The sequence below is a fragment of the Corapipo altera genome, unplaced genomic scaffold, assembly GCF_003945725.1.
Source record: "Corapipo altera isolate COAL_440 unplaced genomic scaffold, ASM394572v1 22b, whole genome shotgun sequence".
NCBI lineage: Eukaryota > Metazoa > Chordata > Aves > Passeriformes > Pipridae > Corapipo > Corapipo altera.
This window is the reverse complement of record NW_020884876.1, coordinates 1388001-1405710: the sequence shown is the minus strand read 5'-3', so window position 1 is coordinate 1405710 and position 17710 is coordinate 1388001. Positions and strand designations below refer to the sequence as shown.

The 17710-nt window shown below is 38.6% G+C and overlaps 1 protein-coding gene across 2 annotated transcripts in view; it reads right to left on the bottom strand.

The window, feature by feature from the left end:
• Positions 1 to 2158: 2158 nt before the first annotated feature.
• The window catches only part of SLAIN2 (SLAIN motif family member 2), a 36557-nt gene continuing 21005 nt past the window's right edge, over positions 2159 to 17710 (bottom strand). The window contains exons 7-9 of one of the 2 annotated variants that reach the window (XM_027635787.1): positions 13285 to 13362; positions 8222 to 8531; positions 2159 to 4817 (exon numbers count right to left, since the gene is read on the bottom strand). In XM_027635787.1, coding sequence (XP_027491588.1) covers positions 4751 to 4817; positions 8222 to 8531; positions 13285 to 13362 — 455 coding nt within the window. In that variant the 3' untranslated portion in view covers positions 2159 to 4750. The remainder of the gene's footprint in view (positions 4818 to 8221; positions 8532 to 13284; positions 13363 to 17710) is intronic. The other variant, XM_027635788.1, reaches the window with a different exon arrangement.

Below are 17710 nucleotides of genomic sequence, written 5' to 3'. Positions count from 1 at the left end.
GAAATTATGCGATCAATGACCCCGGCAGAGCTCCGAGACCTACAAAGAGATTACAGTCACAAACCTGGTGAACAAATTCTCACCTGGCTGTTACGATGCTGGGATAATGGGGCTAGAAGCCACAAGTTATAAGGTTTTGAAGCGCAGCAGCTAGGATCTGTGGCTCGAGATTGAGTCATTGAACTGGAAACTGGAATAGAGAGACATTCACACAGTCTTTGGCTCAATGCTGTGAGGGAGAGGTACCCATTTAGAGAGGAGCTGATGAGTTCTCCAAGAAGGTGGACTATGGCAGAAGAAGGCATCCAGTACTTACGGGAATTGGCTACGCTGGAAATCATGTATTGTGACCTAGACTACCACCAGTGGCTAGAGCCAGAGAGCATTCCGTGCGCGCAGCCAACGCGGAAGAAAGTTAATTAAAGGTGCCCCTGCATCATATGTTAATTGCTTAATAACAATATACGATCCAAGAACGACTGAACTGACCATGGAAACGATGTGCGCTCGGATATGAAGCATAGCAGAAAATCTGGAAAACTCCTCTGACTTCCGACACACCCACCCTAGGGAGAGAATGGAGAGGCCTTACAAATATGAGGACGACTACAGAGATAGAGATTACAAAGATGACAGAGAGAGACCAGTAGAACGGTCTCGACCACAATTTTGTCCTCGACCTCGGTCCTGGTCTCGTTCAAGATCTCCTCCCCTCATACGCAGAAGGAGAGAAAATCCCAGACGTAGATCACATGGTCAACTGTGGTCCTACCCACGCCTCCAAGAGAGACCAGATAATGAGTTATATTTAATAAGTAAAAATTAAATCTCAAGTTTGCTCCAGTTCTTACCAACCAAGAGGGAGAACTACAGACACACCGCTGTCATGTTTGTTTCCCTCACCTGTTTTTCTTTCTCAGAAGTATTTGCATTAAAAGGTAAGTTTTAAATGATAAAACTGTGCGCTCTGCAAGTCACCTCATGACCAGCAGCATAAGCATTTTCAGCCTTCTGCCTCCTTATGTGTTCATTCTTATTTGCGAATACACTATCAAATATAACGGGACCTCGCAAACCCAAATGAGCTGACACACCTTCCTCCAGAATAAGAGAACTGAGGAAATACTGTTTCTAATCTTGAGCCTTCCATATGGTGATGATGCTAATTATAAACAACTGTTTAACATAGAAGAGTTTGTTACAGAAACCTAATAAAAGAGAAGGGTGACAGACTATTAATAACCAGAGATTTTGAGACTGCTCTATTTTCCAGAAGTAGCGTGAGGCAAATGGTACTTGGCTGCACGACTAAGAAGCAACAAAAGAGGGGCAGTGAATACCTTTTAGGAGTAGTAGGTGTGGAGTCAGCTTTACATAAATAGGTTAGCTAACCAGGGGGAAACATTTTAACCTACTGGCTTAATTAATAAACAGGGCCTATGCTGCAATAAACAATTAATTACCAGCTTCATAGGTTAAATTTTGTTAAGCAAATTTAATACTAAGTGGCTATCAAATAGAATTAAACCTCCCTTAATTTTATTAATAAAAAGATAAGACAAAGATGACATTCACATTACTATTGCATACATTGCTTCGCTGCAAAATGCAGATTACAGAAAGTTACCAAGTTCAAAACAAACTTCTTGCTTTTATGTGAGCCAAAGATGGAGGCATTCATGTAGGAGCTAGAAAAAATGTGTACTTAGCAATTCCAAGAGGGCTTACTAGGTACATTTTTACATTGCTCAATATTCTGCATGAATTCCAGAGTTTTCAAAATCAAAAGTTTGTTTCATGTGGTGGTCTGAAGTGAGCGTGAATCCTGCAAAAATGGAAGGCAGCTTGTATACTTAGAACTGCACATACAAACCACTCTGGATGGGAATTCTCTGAACTGTGCACTGTCCTTCCAAAGCAGAGACACAAGTCCATCTCACTCTGTCAATGAAATCACAGATTTCACCCAAATGCAATGTTGTACTCAGTTCATGAATTACAGGGGGCAGAAGTCCATGCTGGTACCCTCTGGAAAAGCGAATACAGTTCTTGAAAAACAATGCAACCAACCAAAAAACCAAAAAGCCATAAAATAATATCCTCTAAATTTCTAAAAACTTTTAAAAACACTTTGTTTAAAATAATGATTCAGGAAGTATTTTGTGGTAAGAATATTTTATATTTTTTTTTACACTTTTAACACTTACAAAAACATTCAAACACAGGAAAAAAATTAAATAACTTTGGGAGCAGAACAAATCCTTCTGCCTACACACATACATCAATTCCAAGCTGTTGGCACAAAAAGTAATCCACATTCATAAAACCCTTACTACTATATCAAACATAAGTTAAGTAAATCATAGGCACTATTTTATCAAATCCATGTTTCCACAATTCTGCAATAAATCTCTAAACACAGAGCCCCATGATTTCCTGATATCAATAAACTGGTAATGCACAAAGGCTTTCTAGTAAACAGACAGTCTGTCTTCTCAGGAAGTCATTTGCTGTATTTCGGGGGGAGCAGCAGAGAAAAAAATCCCTATAAAACTTAAGCTGAATTTACCCAAGCGATGAATTACTTAACTTAAGGAAACGTACACAATTTGATGCAGCCATGGTAAAAACCCCAATATCGTCATCTAAACTGACTTTCAAAAATTAAAAGTCAATCAAGTGTTTGATAAAATCCACCAATTAAAATTCACCTTTCTTCAATGAAGACTGCAGCATTGCTTTGTAAAACGCTGAAATATAAAAACTGGGGCTTTAGTGAGAATATGCATATTTGATCTAGTTCTCTCTTCTGCTGAACAGTGACATGAGATACTGACATCTACTGCCTGTACCAGCAGGTGACTCAAGGCTAGATTAGTGGTATTTACTGCTCTGTACTGGTGCAAGGTAGTTTCTGCTGAAATCTGACTGAATTACAGTATATTTGATACTCCGACTTCAAAGTCTTAGCACAGATCTTGGTCTGAGGTGTGAAGTCATCCATCAACCCAAAGTTTGCTTGAGTATTTAGAGCTGCACATTAAGTCTCCACTCCTTTCTATTTGGTTTCTTCCAAGTCAAGTAGTATTGCATGGCTTTTCATCCAGGAATATGTTAATGCTGGCCTAAAATTCAAGTGCTAGAATTTCAGGATTAGTTATCCTCTTAGTGGTGGGAGTCAAAATACAACAGCAGTTCCAAACTTAGATACTAATGGGGTTGAAGGCTACCTACCATCCAATCCAATTTGTAGTGTTTATCAGTCATTGCACAAAGGATATACCATTCACATTCTCAAACTTAATCAACTGTACACCCAAAATACTGAAAAAGCTTCAAACAAAAATCCCTTCCATTTAACTAGTCCCACCCAATACAACTTTAGTTACAGATGTTTGCATGATGTCTTCCAAAACAGAAAACAATGGTTCAAATGCTAAATATATCAGTTGTTCTGAGCAAAATGTGTTAGAGTAAGTCAGAGCCACCAGAGGAATTTAATAGCTTGTAAACAGACATAGCAGGTTTCATACTCTGTTACCAGTAATGTAAGATACACATATGTAAGGCAAAGTACATATTTCAACACACTTACATGGGCAATATCTTCTGTAAAAATATTTACAATTTAAAATAAACCAATTTAAGAAATGGATGAAAGTAAAAAAATAGGATACAGAAAACTCCCTCATACCATGGAACATCACCTAAATGAATATCATTTGGCATCAAGAGTCAACTCATTTCCTTAAAATTTGTATGTTACAAGTGCATAGTTGTGTTTCCTTCTCCTTAACTATCAGCATTTACAGTTGCTGCGGCTGCAAGCATAGCAGTATGATATTAGAACAAATTAACATTCTCACTTGCTCTTTCCTTTGTAAGGAAACCTGCTATTAAAAAAGTTTTCCCCAAATATCGAGCCTTGTGTTAAAAATGTGGCTACAGTAGCGAAGGCCATCTTTCCTGAGCCAGGAACTTTAAGGTTAGAAAGATTGTACAACTGATATTAAGCCCTTTTGGCAATCAAACATATAAGAGCATGTAAAGCCAATAAATCAACAAAGGAAAGATGCAATCTATACTATTGCATTTGTGTGTGTCTGCTACATTCAAACCTTTTAATATGATAAAAGCCATGGCTACAACCCACTGTTCTGCCTAATCCTCCAGAGTAACTGCTGATTCTTCCTGAAGGATATATGTACCACTTGCCTCAACCAGAATCTCATACAATTGTTAAAAGCAACATTTCCCTAGCACCGTAGCAATCTGCAATCAGAACATTAGCTCTGATTAATGTAGCCTTGTTTCAATAGTACATATTCACCAATCTTTCTGCTGAGTTAAAGAAGGCTGAAAATGATATTTTGGACAATGTAGGTTGACAGTTATCCTTGCTGTTTTTCAAGATGGGCATTTCTTTGGCATTTGTTCAGTTTTTGCCCAGACATTGGCCACTCTCATAAATGCTCATACTGATACATTTTTAGCAAGCAAGAAAAAAACCTCCAGAACTGATAGCAATTTAATGTAGAAGTGATTGTATGACCACCAAACATCTGATGTTAGATGTTATTAAAGTGCTGCTTTTATAATCTCTGCCAGTTTGTGCTAATTAGAGACAGAGAGGTTTGGAATTTTTACAAATCCCAAGAGTCACATCTGAACAGTTTGTTTAATCAAGCTGTCTTTTAGCCTGGTGAGGAAGCATCCGTGAGCACTGGAACTTTGCATTAAGCTTTGCAGTTCAGTAGCAGCCATCTTTCCAACTCTCATCTTTCACGTTGCCATAGGTTTTGGGAGTGGGTAATGATCTAAAATGAAATGAGATATTTTTCAGTTTCATATATAACTGTTGAAGTCTCCATCTACAATACATAAGAATTTAAGCGTTTTATAAATAATTGAAATACATACTTCATTTATTTAATTCTCTGCAATACAGTTTACTTAAGATAAACTCCAAAGTATTTTCAGTTTCAGATTGTATGTGTTGTATCTTGGCAACTACCATGTCAGAAAAAAAGGCTGAATAAACAGGCAGACAACTCACTGCTATTATACTCTGTGAAAATGCAAGCTTAATCTGCTGACATCTAAAATAGGCCACTTTTTCAGTGACGTATATAAACAGGGAAATCCTTGTTTAGAATATTACATTTTGCTTTCATCAAAATCTTGACATTCGCAGATAGGATCATAGAATCAGCCAGGTTAGAAAAGACCGCCGAGATCATCAAGTCCAACCCTTGATCACCCTTGATCCAACACCACAATGGTTACTAGACCATGGCACTAAGTGCCACATCCAGTCTCATCTTCAAAACCTCCAGGGACGGAGAATCCACCACTTTCCTGGGCAGCCCATTCCAATGCCTGATTACCCTCTCTGTAAAGAATTTATTCCTAATATCCAACCTAAACCTCCCCTGGCACAGCTTAAGACCATGCCCTCTTGTCTTACTGATAGTTGCCTGGGAGAAGAGACCAACTCCCACCTGGCTACAACCTCCTTTCAGGGAGTTGTAGAGAGTGATGAGGTCTCCCCTGAGCCTCCTCTTCTCCAGGCTGAACAACCCCAGCTCCCTCAGCCTCTCTTCACAGGACTTGTGCCCAAGTCCCTTCACCAGCCTTGTTGCTCTTCTCTGGACCTGCTCCAGCACCTCGACATCCTTCCTGAACTGAGGGGCCCAGAACTGGACACAGTACTCGAGGTGTGGCCTCACCAGCACTGAGTACAGGGGAAGAATCACTTCCCTGGTCCTGCTGGCCACACTGTTTCTGATACAGGCCAGGATGCCATTGGCCTTCTTGGCCACCTGGGCACACTGCTGGCTCATGTTCAGCTTCCTGTCAATCCAGACTCCCAGGTCCCTTTCTGCCTGGCCCCTCTCCAGCCACTCTGTCCCCAGCCTGTAGCACTGCAGGGGGTTGTTGTGGCCAAAGTGCAGGACCTGGCACTTGGCCTTGTTGAACCTCATCCCATCGGAATCAGCCCAACTCTCCAGTCTGTCCAGGTCCCTCTGCAGAGCCCTCCTGCCTTCCAGCTGATCGACACTCCCCCCTAACTTAGTGTCATCTGCAAATTTGCTGATGATGGACTCAATTCCCTCATCTAAATCACCAATAAAGATATTAAACAGGACTGGGCCCAACACTGATCCCTGGGGAACACCACTGGTGACCGGCCACCAACTGGATGCAGCCCTGTTCACCACCACTCTCTGGGCCCGGCCCTCCAGCCAGTTCCTAATCCAGCACAGAGTGTCCCTGTCCAAGCCATGGGCTGCCAGTTTTTCTAGGAGTCAGAAGAGGAAGAGGGTGTCAAAGGCTTTGCTGAAGTCCAGATAGACCACATCCACAGCCTTCCCCTTATCCACTAGGTGGGTCACCTGATCATAAAAGAAGGTCAGGTTGGTCAGACAGGACCTGACCTTCTTAAACCTGTGCTGGCTAGGTCTGATCCCTTGTCCATCCTGTAGGTGCTGTGTGAATGCACTTAGGATGATCTGCTTCATAACCTTGCTAGACACTGAGGGTCAGGCTGATGGGCCTGTAGTTTGCCAGGTCCTCCTTCTGGCCCTTTTTGTGGATGGGCGTGACATTTGCCAACTTCCAATCATCTGGGACCTCCCCAGTGAGCCAGGACTGTTGGTAGATGATGGAGAGCAGCTTGGCAAGCTCTTCCACCAGCTCCCTCATCAGCCTAGGATGGATCCCATCTGGTGCTATGGACTTGTGAGGATCCAAGTGGCTCAGCAGGTCACTAACTATTTCCTCCTGAATTACAGGGGGGCTATTCAGCTTCTTATCTCTGTCTACAAGCTCCAGAAGCCAGTTGTCCTCAGGACAACCTGTCTTACTGATACTTCATTATTGCATTGTGTACAGATTCTGCATTACAGAATCATAGAATTGTTTAGGTTGAAAAAGACCTTTAAGATCATCAAGTCCAACTGTTAAGCCAGCACTGCCAAGTCCACCAATAAACCATATCCCCAAGTGCCACATACACATCTTTCAAATACCTCCAGGGATGGTGACTCCACCACTTCCCTGGGCAGTCTGTTCCAATGTCTGACAACCCTTCTAGTGAAGAATTTCTCCTAATATCCAATCTAAAACTCTCCTGGTGCAACCTGGGGCTATTTCCTTAAATTAAAAAAAAAAAAAAGGGAAATTTAGAAAAAAAAATAGTTTAATAAGTGAAACACTTTTCTATGAGGCAAGTTGTGATTTGGACAACCACACTTCACTACTATGAAGTTCCTGGCAAAACAATTGCTTTTTATTACACAAAGTTCCATATTGCTGAAGCACAGACTCGGACTGCAAAACAGTCGATACTGCGAAAAAAACACTTGATACTGTGACAGTCACTTGGCATTCCCCTGCCCAGCACTCACTGCAGAACAGAACTCTTCCACTTTGCTGTTTACCACTATTTTATCTTTTTTACAGTATTGGAGACCAATTGTTTTTCCTTTCTGTTCAAGGATATTCTTACTATTTCTCATGGATGACTGCTTCTTTGTGTCAGCTTTGCTTGACACCTTCAGTGAAAATTCATAATCACAGTTAATACTCAGTCTCTCTTGCAGCTGTTTTTGAAAAGACACTAACATCTAGCAACTCCTACATCTGGGTGCTAGCACAATTATGTTTAAGTTGAAAATTCTGTTTTGTCCTGTGGGTTAGCTGCATTGATTTTTACTTTAAGTTTAGCAAATGCTATGGATGTCTCCTCTGTCCTCATGCATCTTCCTTCTGGAATTTTCTAGCTGTCCAAGGAGAGAAACTGTTCTCACCATGGTACCACTGCTTGAGTTATGGAGGCAAATAGTTCTGACTTCAGAGTATGTCACTTAGTGACAAAAGTGAATTTTCACTTACCGGCTATATTTTGATAACTTTTTACCACATGCAGGCAAATTCTTGCTGCCTTCTCAGTCCATACTAAGACTTTATTTACTTAGTTCAACATCTTACATTATTAATTTCACTTTCACTCCTTCACCTTCACTCTCCCATTCAAGATCCTTTTTCTCAGTTTGTATTCAAAACTATTTTGGAAACACATGCAAATACTTCACATGGAGGTCTCCATATCTGTTCTGAAGACCTTGAGATCAAAATAACAATTGCAGGAAGGAGCAGCACAAATACATAATGTACAAAATTCATTATGAAAACTTAAGACTGCCTGTCCCAGACTCACCTGCGAACAGGCTGTGCAAGTTTGCTACGAGGCACTGGGATGCCCCCTGTGGAAGGGGCACTGGGTCTGGGCAAACCACTCCTCATCCCTGCTGATCTGGTAAGAGTAGTACTGTTAATACTGCTGGCAGGGCTTGGCAAGCCTGAGCTCTGGGCTGCAAGAGGCCCTGGTGAAGAACTACTGTGCGTCAGCTGTGTGACTTCTGGAGAGGCAACTGAACCAGGTCCATGGTTACTAAATGCTTTCACTGGTTGTCGCAGAGCCAGGGGAGACGGTGCCGCAGGTGAGCGGAATTTACTTGAAGAAGGTACTGGAAAATAAAATACAGAAATTACTTTCAGCTTAAATTACAGTATAATTGAAATTACTTTATGTGATTATACAAACAATATGGAATGTATAATGGAATACAGCCAATCAAGCAGCAATGAGAAACAGGAATTCAGATTTCTTCTTTGTCATGTGTTTTTGGTATATCTCTAATGCCCCGTTTGCTTACTACAAATATTTATTTATCTGGATTTGTAAGTAATCCTAATAAGGTTATAACCGTTATATCAATCAAATCAAAAGAAGCAGAGAAGAAGGTATTGGTTAAGAAGAAATTTAACTGCTTCAGAAACATGTGAACCTAATTTTCATCTTGAAAGAAAATGTTGAAGAATACAGTATTCTAGTGTGAGACAGTCTTTAAATGGATTCAAAGTGTACATTAGACTTCAAAAATGAAATTCTGAGTGCAGAGCATCCTGATGTTTGTTTATGCTGTTCTTTTTAACCACTGAATTAGAATTCATCTAGAGATATGGTCACATTCCACATTTTCTGGCAGATGGAGAAAAAAAGTTAGGGTCAGCTGTCCTGGTTTCAGCTGGGACAGAGTTAATGTTCATCCTAATAACTGGTATAGTGCTGTGGTTTGGATTAAGGATGACATTAGCCAACCCCAACACCAAAGAGGTTAAGGTGCTACTATGAAACTTAAACCAGACAACTGTAACAACTTATAGCCTTTCTCTTCTTACAAACATTATCTATATTGTCAGTATAATTAATACCTGTTTTCAAATACTTTGTATCTAAATTAGTATGCAAGGTCTTGATATCAAGTCATTTCTCATACTTCACAAGTATGAGAAATATTTTCAAATTATACAGAGTACTTAATTAACCCATAATCTTAATAATTGTATGAAATTTCACCAGCTTTTCAAACTGATTAAGGTTGGTCAGAGTCAACATAGGACAATCAAATCAATTATGGAGCTAAAACAAAATCACATTTACATTTATTGGATTTGCATGAACTATTCTTTCCTCAACTAAATAAATGTTTTATACTGAGACCAAAGTTGCATCCTCTTTGACAGATGTTGTACATTAAAAAGCTGGTCCTTAACAGAGCTTTTATTATCATCTTCAAGGTAGATCCACTAGGAACATGAGGAGTGAGAGAATAGACAAGTAGTGACAGGAATGTGGCATCCTTAATGGGGTACAGAGGAAGTAGTAATTTTCAGGTTGTATTTTGAAGCCATTTCTTATAGGGGATATCTAGGAAGATTAATATGTGCCTCATTACAGATGTTAATTGGATTTGATTCCTATCCAAAAGGGCCTTTCCACTGATCAAATACAGCACGAAGCTGCTCACGGGAAAAGCTGACAAAAGAAGGTGGCAGAGGGGTCAAATATACATGACAGTTGCTAAGTAGCAAGGAGAATAAGTAAAAAACCTTAACATAAAAACCTTGGCATCAAGCCAGAGGATGGATTAAGGAAAGCATTAACAACAGAATGACTGGACAAGACTAGCAGCAAAGTGCTCCTAGGACTAAGATAAATTACATATTAGAAGTTTTTAAAACATGACCTTGCCTGTAACATTGGTGCAATCACATCTGCAGAATTTCCAAGTCCCTCTACAGTGTACATATAGGGAGCTTTTATCACTTAACTTCTTGTTACAATACTTGCTTGAAACACAAAACCAGCACCATATTAGTGACTACTAGCAGAGCAATGCCAGTGTATAAAAACTGAATACAGCTTTGGGCCTCTTAACAGGCACATCAGGGAAAAGGTTTTTAGGTACAGAATATAAACAACAAAAAGTTGTAACTGAAGAAAGCTTGTCACATTCCCAGTGAAAGTAAGCATCCAGTAAATTCGTCCTCTCCATTCTCTCTAGCTTTCTGCTGACCATATTCTACCATGCTGCCAACTTGAGCTGTCAATTCATAAAACATTTCCTGTCAGCACAGCACTGCAGACATTGCTGAGAACTGTATTCATTCTTGTACATAAAGGAATGAATTGTCTTCCAGAGCAGTCCACATGATGCAGTCTGGCAAACTGCCTAGTAATTCTGTTCTACAGATAAAGAATTTTGTCTTAGACCAGTTTTGGATATTCATTAAACTCAGTTTGGCCTATTTGTAAGACAGGGTCACAAAGAGTGAGGTACCGCCTCAGTCAAAGACTATTTGATAATTGTGTATCCATGTGCAGTATTGAGCTAATCCATGTTTAATAAAAACATGTAAACATGTTAAGGGTTGTGCTTAATAACTTCACCAAACTCCATCTCCTTAGAAACTAAACTAGAACCAACTACAACTATAACATCTGGCAACCAACAAAAAAAAAAAAAACAACAAACTCAAAACCAAACAAAAAACACACACACCAAAAAAAAAAAAAAAAAAGAAAAAGGCACTGTGCAGTCATGACATTTAGATTTCCTACTCTCTCTGGATTCTGTCCTGGATTGTGGGCAGGAAGCACAAGATCGCCATGTGGGAAAGTAGGATGCTCTGAAGCTATGAACTTATGTGACTTGCACTCCAAGGCCAGCTGCTGCACACTGACTTGAAAACAGATTCAACTCTAATTCTTAATTCTAAATCACAATCACCACGATGAGATGATTCAGACCAACATGAAAGAACAGATGAGGTAAAACTACGGGAATCAACAGATTGATCTGTCATCTCAGTACAGGAAAGATGTGGACCTGATGGGAGCAGGTACAGAAAATGGATGAGCACCTCTCCAGTGAAGAAAGGCTGAGAGAGTTAGGGGTGTTCAGCTTGGAGAGAAGAAGGTTCTGGGGAGACCTTATTTTGGCCTTTCAGTACTTGAAGGGGACTTACAAGAAAGATGAGGACAGATTTTTTTTAGCAGGGCCTGTAGAAATAGGATAAGGGGTAATAAACTAAAACAGTATAATTTACATATATATAAAGGAAGAAATTATTTTCTGTGGGGGTCCTGAGGTATGGGAACAGGTTGCCCAGAGAGGTGGTGGTTGCCCCATCCTTGGAAGTGTTCCAAGGCCAGGCTGGATAGGGCTTTGAACAACCTGGTCTAGTTGAAGATGTTCCTGCTCACTGAAGGTGGAGGTGGTTTGATTAGATGACCCAAAGTATTCTATGATTCTATGATTTGATTGATACTGGACTGCTGTATAAGCTTTAGCAAATACTGTGAGGTAAGCTTTAAGTTATTTGAATGTATTTTGAATTCTTTTACACAAAGTGGTAAAAAAAAGCCAATGTCTGTGTGTGTGAAAGGTGTCAAGCTAGGTAATAAACAGTATTTTAAGAAACTAAAATCAATTGTTGCTCAGCTGTTCATTCTTCTGAGACAAAAGTCTTGCTTCATTACTGCTAAATAATTCTATACTCATGAGGATCTCAGATAAAAGAAAGAAAATCAATACATCAAGGACTACAAAACAGCAAATAACTGAAAGGGCAGAAAGCAAATAACTGAAAGGGTCCTCATGTGCAGTAAGGAATGACAGCAGCTATTAACTGGAATACATAACTGGCAGTGCAGCACGCTCTGTTCCTCATTCTCTACGGTTAATAAATTTTTACAAATAGTTAATTTTCTGTACATTCCCACAGCTTCAGACTAGACCATTGACCTAATGAGTGTTCCAGACATCAGAAGAAGGCATGGCCAGCCGGAAAGAAAGCAAGACAGCTTTGCAGAGGAATCGAGATGGTGGGCTTATGCCAAAGGAGAACACTGTGAGAACTTTTCTTTATTTGGTATGAAGTATTTGGAAAACTGTAGAGACTTCCTATTAATCCATATGAATCTGTTTCACAGTCATACTTCATTAAAAGTTTCTGCATGGAATGAAGGTGACTCAAAGAAGTCAGCACTGTTACACTACTGAGAGGAACACGTACATTCTGTCAGTCACCCTCATGTCTGCACAAATGACTCTTACAGTGCTAAAAGGATTCTAGCATCGAGAGGGCTTATGAATTAGTCTCAAGTGAAATATGATCCTTAAAATGAGATCTTCTAAACTGTAATAGACAACAGACCATGCTTACAACCAAAATCAATTATTTTCTCTTAATTGTGAAACTGAGGCAGTGTCACATAAAAGGCTGCCAGAGTTGATTAAAAATCAGATAAAACTTGTCTAACTGGATTAGAGACTCAGTATATTCCATTTTCTTTTTTTAAAAAAAGGCAAGTTCAGCCATTAGGAAACTGGAATATTATATACAAAAGTCTCTAATTCCTTGAGAAAAAAAAAAGAAATCTAATTACTGTACCTTGGGGTTAACCTTCCAGTTTTGTGAGGAAAAGAGAAAGCAGAAGCACACACAAAACAAGTTGATATTCTGTGCTCATCTTTTCAAGGATAAACTTGTTAGGTTTTGGTTTTAGCACAAAGTATGTATATTTTTACCACTTTTGATTTAAAAACTGTATTTTGCAATTAAAAAACGTCCTATCCAAATACAGGCCTAATGAATATGGATTTAGGAGTGTACTTTTCTAATACAGATTTCCTGATTAATGCTAGAAAGTCATAAATCCTTGGATTTTTATCTCAAAATATAATCTCCTATATGATGCAGAGTTTATTTTTAATATTTAGACCAAAAAGTTAACTTTCGTATAGCAAGGACCACTTGGTTAATCTCAACATGCAACAGCAATTTTATTAATCTAGAACATGTGAGATTTAATGCAGATGAACAATTATCTGAGATTTGATGGAGCTCGATAAGAGGTTGTAAGTTAATTACCTCCTTTTGCAGATGGAGTTTGAAGAAACTGTTTGGTTTTGAAGGCAGCACGAGGCAAATTTTTCTGCCTTTGCAGAGCTGTTGAAAGACAAGAAGTGTTATATTTGTCTAAGAAGATAAGGAAACTAAATTTACTGGAAGTTTCAGAATTGCATCCACTTGTGAAGCATCAAGGAACAGAGTGAGTAAAACACTCAAAAAGCAGTTATGACTCTGGAAGTGATGGGGTTTTGTGAATGGTGCTTGCTCTTAATGACGAAGAGTTACAGAGGAGTGTGTCAGAAATTTTGCAGTGCAAAATGCGCAGATTCAGTAAGAGTAAAGCTTCTTGCAGGGCAAAAAGCCCAGAAATGCAAAAAAAAAAAATAAAAATTAATACACCAAAGGGAGAACAAGCCACCTAGCAAACATGCTACAGCAATATGAGTGCAAGATTAGATACAAAGATGAAAATTAAACTGTCATATTTGACCTCGCAAGACTAAACTTTTAATAGTGTTTTCAAAAAATATATTAACACTATACAAAGGCATAAATTTTTGTCTAATGTGATCATCATATAAACAAATCGTGTTTTCCAGTTATGGAGACGTAAGCCAGATGTCTTTTTTCCCCTCTTCAAAAGGGTATGCAAGAGGACTCAAACTTAAAATGAAGACTTAATGCTAAGAATTATCAGCTGCCGGCATGTACACAACATGACGGAAACTATTTTTTATTGCTTCTTTGCTCCTGTGTCCTGCCTTTTCTCTAGTAACATTCAAGGGCTGGTATTGCCTTGAAATGACCTCACTACCTACCAGTTACCAAGAGAGAAGCCAGTGTTCCAAGAGCTGCAGAGTCTTGGCATGGAGAGAATTACCTATTGCCAAAAGGAATGCATTGACTCTGTATTTTCACCGCAGCATATTTAAGGGGGGAAGGAGGAAAGCAGTCAACGAAATAAAGCTTTGCCTTCAGACAGTCTTTGTAACATGATGTGTGAATAAACATCTCTGCTCACCTCAACGTATGGAGTTTTATACTAGCATAAAACTGATTGCACTAGTAAGGCTTATTTCCATAGTGAGAAGGAAGAAAGATGGGGGAACAGCTGTGCATAAAGATCCTGACCCTGAGTAAGGAAGCTCAGTAATCCTATCACCAGTCAGTGAATATCACAATAAAGAAGGTAGGAGAAGAACAATTAGAATCCTAATAACATTAGTTAATCCTTTTCTAAACTTAATAGCATATAATAATTGCCATCACCTTTCCTACTCTTCAGTTAGTGCAAACTTCACAGTATTTTAAGAACTATAAAAGAAGTTCATCATGTGTTTCAACATCGTGTTGAAAATATGACTAGGGGGTCTATTCAGTTCAGTCTTAATAACTAACTAAAACTGTTATTTTCAACCAACAGCAAAAAGGAATTAAAGTGTTCATAAACACAGTAAAATGCTGCCTGTGCATATTAAGAATAAAAGCCTTATTCCTTCTACCACCTAGAATCTAATGCAAAACAGCATATGGCAATATGCAATTCTTACTCAACTTCTGGCATAAGGTCTTCCAATAAACTTTTTTTAAAGTATACCCATCAACAGCCAATAAAGGACAGTAAGACCTTTAAAAATGAGCACAGTTCCTAGAAACGTAATGAGGCAGACCAGTGGCCAGAGTGTTTCAGTCCTCAAGTATTCCACTATACCATTTTTTACTGAATTAGTGTTTTTGTTTTACCACATAAAATGAAGAACAGCTTCTTCCTTCTTACTTTGAATTTGTTTTGCCCTAATTCACTCAGATTTAAATATGCTACCACACATGGCAGTTTCTTCCCCCATCACTATTCACACTTCTTGCAAGTCAGAGATGTGGGATGATATGGAAAGAATTTTAAATACATATATATCAAATTCCTTCCTTCTCAATGGAGACTCCATGAAATAGACACTCAATAACTAAACTTAGGCAGTACATTTTGAACAATGCTGAGGAAACATGCAGTTTGAGATAAGCATGTGGATAAGCACACTTATCCACACCATTTGCTGCTCTTGAAGTGCTCTGTATGCTGTGGCAGTACCTGTCACAAATGGTGTGCACTGAAATACAAGTGGTTACTTTTACTTCTGATCAGCCAAACTAGAATAGTTAGTTTTCTCAAAACTTACTCTTCCTCCTTTTGCTCTGAACATGCCAAGCAGTTGGATCTTGGCAAGCAGACTGTCACTTTACTGATAGTTTGAACAACCTACAGCTCTTTGAGAAAGTATTGTATTTATCTCTGCTTAAAGATTTAAAATGCATGTGCTCACAGTGCCACTAAGTACAAAAGCGTCACACAGTCCACTAGAAAGCAGGCAGCTCCTACATGGAAGTCATCCTACAAATTCTACAGCTTTGCACAATCTATGTGGTGCAGGACCCAAGTACAGAGACTTCCCATCACTAACACTTTAGACAATTCCTATTCCTCGGGGAGCACAACACAAGTATTACTGTATCTTCCAGGGTTTTAATGTGAAATATTTACTGACTTTCATATAAAAAAGTACTTTCTGCATAATGGCATGGAGAATCAGATGTAAATGAAGATTCTAATTGTTATAACTGTTATTTCTCTCAATCCCTTTTCAAGAACAATTTGGCTTGTTCACTGCATTGCACCTAAAACTTTAAATGTCAAATGTTTTCATGTTTTACAGTTGTACTTCTAAAAATATAATTCATGTCTTCCCTCTTCTGTGTAAGCAAGTGTGTTCAATTTGCCTATATAACCGTAAGAGGAAATATCTTTTCAGAAACTTACTGGATTCCTAGCTCATTTTTGAATGCCAGCAACCATAGCAAGTTCAGTATTGCAGCCACAGCACATGTGCAAGTAAATTATGAACCACCAATCCTTGACAAGGAGAAAAGTAGTGACTTCGGGTGGCAAGCCAGCGTCCTTGCAAAGGTAAGCTCATGCAAAACTAGCAGGTGTATGAGGAAGCTTGAAATCCCAAGACCCAGAAATCATTGCCAAGGGAAAACAAAAATTTGCTGCAATTTAACAGTGCTTTGTGCAAAGTGACAAAATACAAAACAAATAAAACAAAAAGTATACAATAAAAAGGACACAATTCTGGAAATTTTTATACAATGTACATTTTTGCAGAAAATTTTTTAATCCAGACTAAGCAAAAATACTTACTCATTGACTTCATACACAAACCGTTTTACGATTGTCAATAGCAAGACTCTGACAAACATCTGTAAGAGCAGGGAAACTGTAAAAGCTAGAAATCTGGCCTTTATTAATGATACTTAACTTACATTTAAATGTAAGTTGGTCTAGAGCGGTTCACATTTGGGGAAATATTCCATGAAAGACAAGCAAATTTGCCTAATAATTTCTGTGATTCTTAATGCATCCACAAGTTGGAAAAAAAAAAAAAAGAACATATAACCATAGTTACACCATTTTGGTTTCTACAATGAAGTAATTGACTAAATATTGACTATTGAGACTTCTGTTGTCTGATCTATCCATAGAGTTTCACCATGAATATACTTTTCATTCTGGAAATAGCCTTCTAGCTAACTAAGTTGCCCTCTGGGCTCTTCCCTTCCCAATTCACTCTGTTTTAAAACACCAAATAAAATCTGTACAGATTTTTACTACAAATAATTTTCCTTCATTTTCTTTCAGGTCGTTTTGATTATTCTTCCTATCACAGAAATAGCACAGCTGGAGAGCTACTGTCCAACTGCTCTGAATACTTTACAGTTTGATAAGCCTGAGTAACAGGTAACACTCCTGCTTTTGAACTACACACATGCCCTTTCAGTTGGAAATCCCACCTTCTGAACGTGGAAGAAGGAGGACAAGGTAAAAGGAGGCTGTAGTAATCTATATGAACAATCATAAAGTCACGCTAACTTTTTTGACTACAGTAAGTATCATGTAGCTGGGACCAACTGTCCACACAACCCTTACATCTGGTCTGAGTCACTACAGAGATAGAAATCATGCAGTATTTGGCATGGTCTGTATTCCATATTCCATATTTAACTGTATTTGGCAGCATCAACACACTGTTTTGAAAGTTTTAAGGAGATCCAACCATGTTTCCAGTATGCCTCCATTGTTTGTTGGGTTAAAAAAACTCTCTACTTTAATTCACAAATATTATTTTACATTTCCCATCAAATATTTAGATTAATGATGAACTTTTATCATAGAACTTTTATAGTTCAAGGCTTTTCACATAATAATATTCATAAGTGTTCTTCCCTTTAAAATGTCACACAAGGTTATTAAATTCAGAAACTTGTTTTAAAATAAAATGGTCAGTAAACATTTAAACAACAGGAACTGGCAATATTGGCATATAAAGAAACACTGTATTTAAGTTTCATTTGCTTTGGCTTCTTTAAGGTCACTATTTTTAAGAGA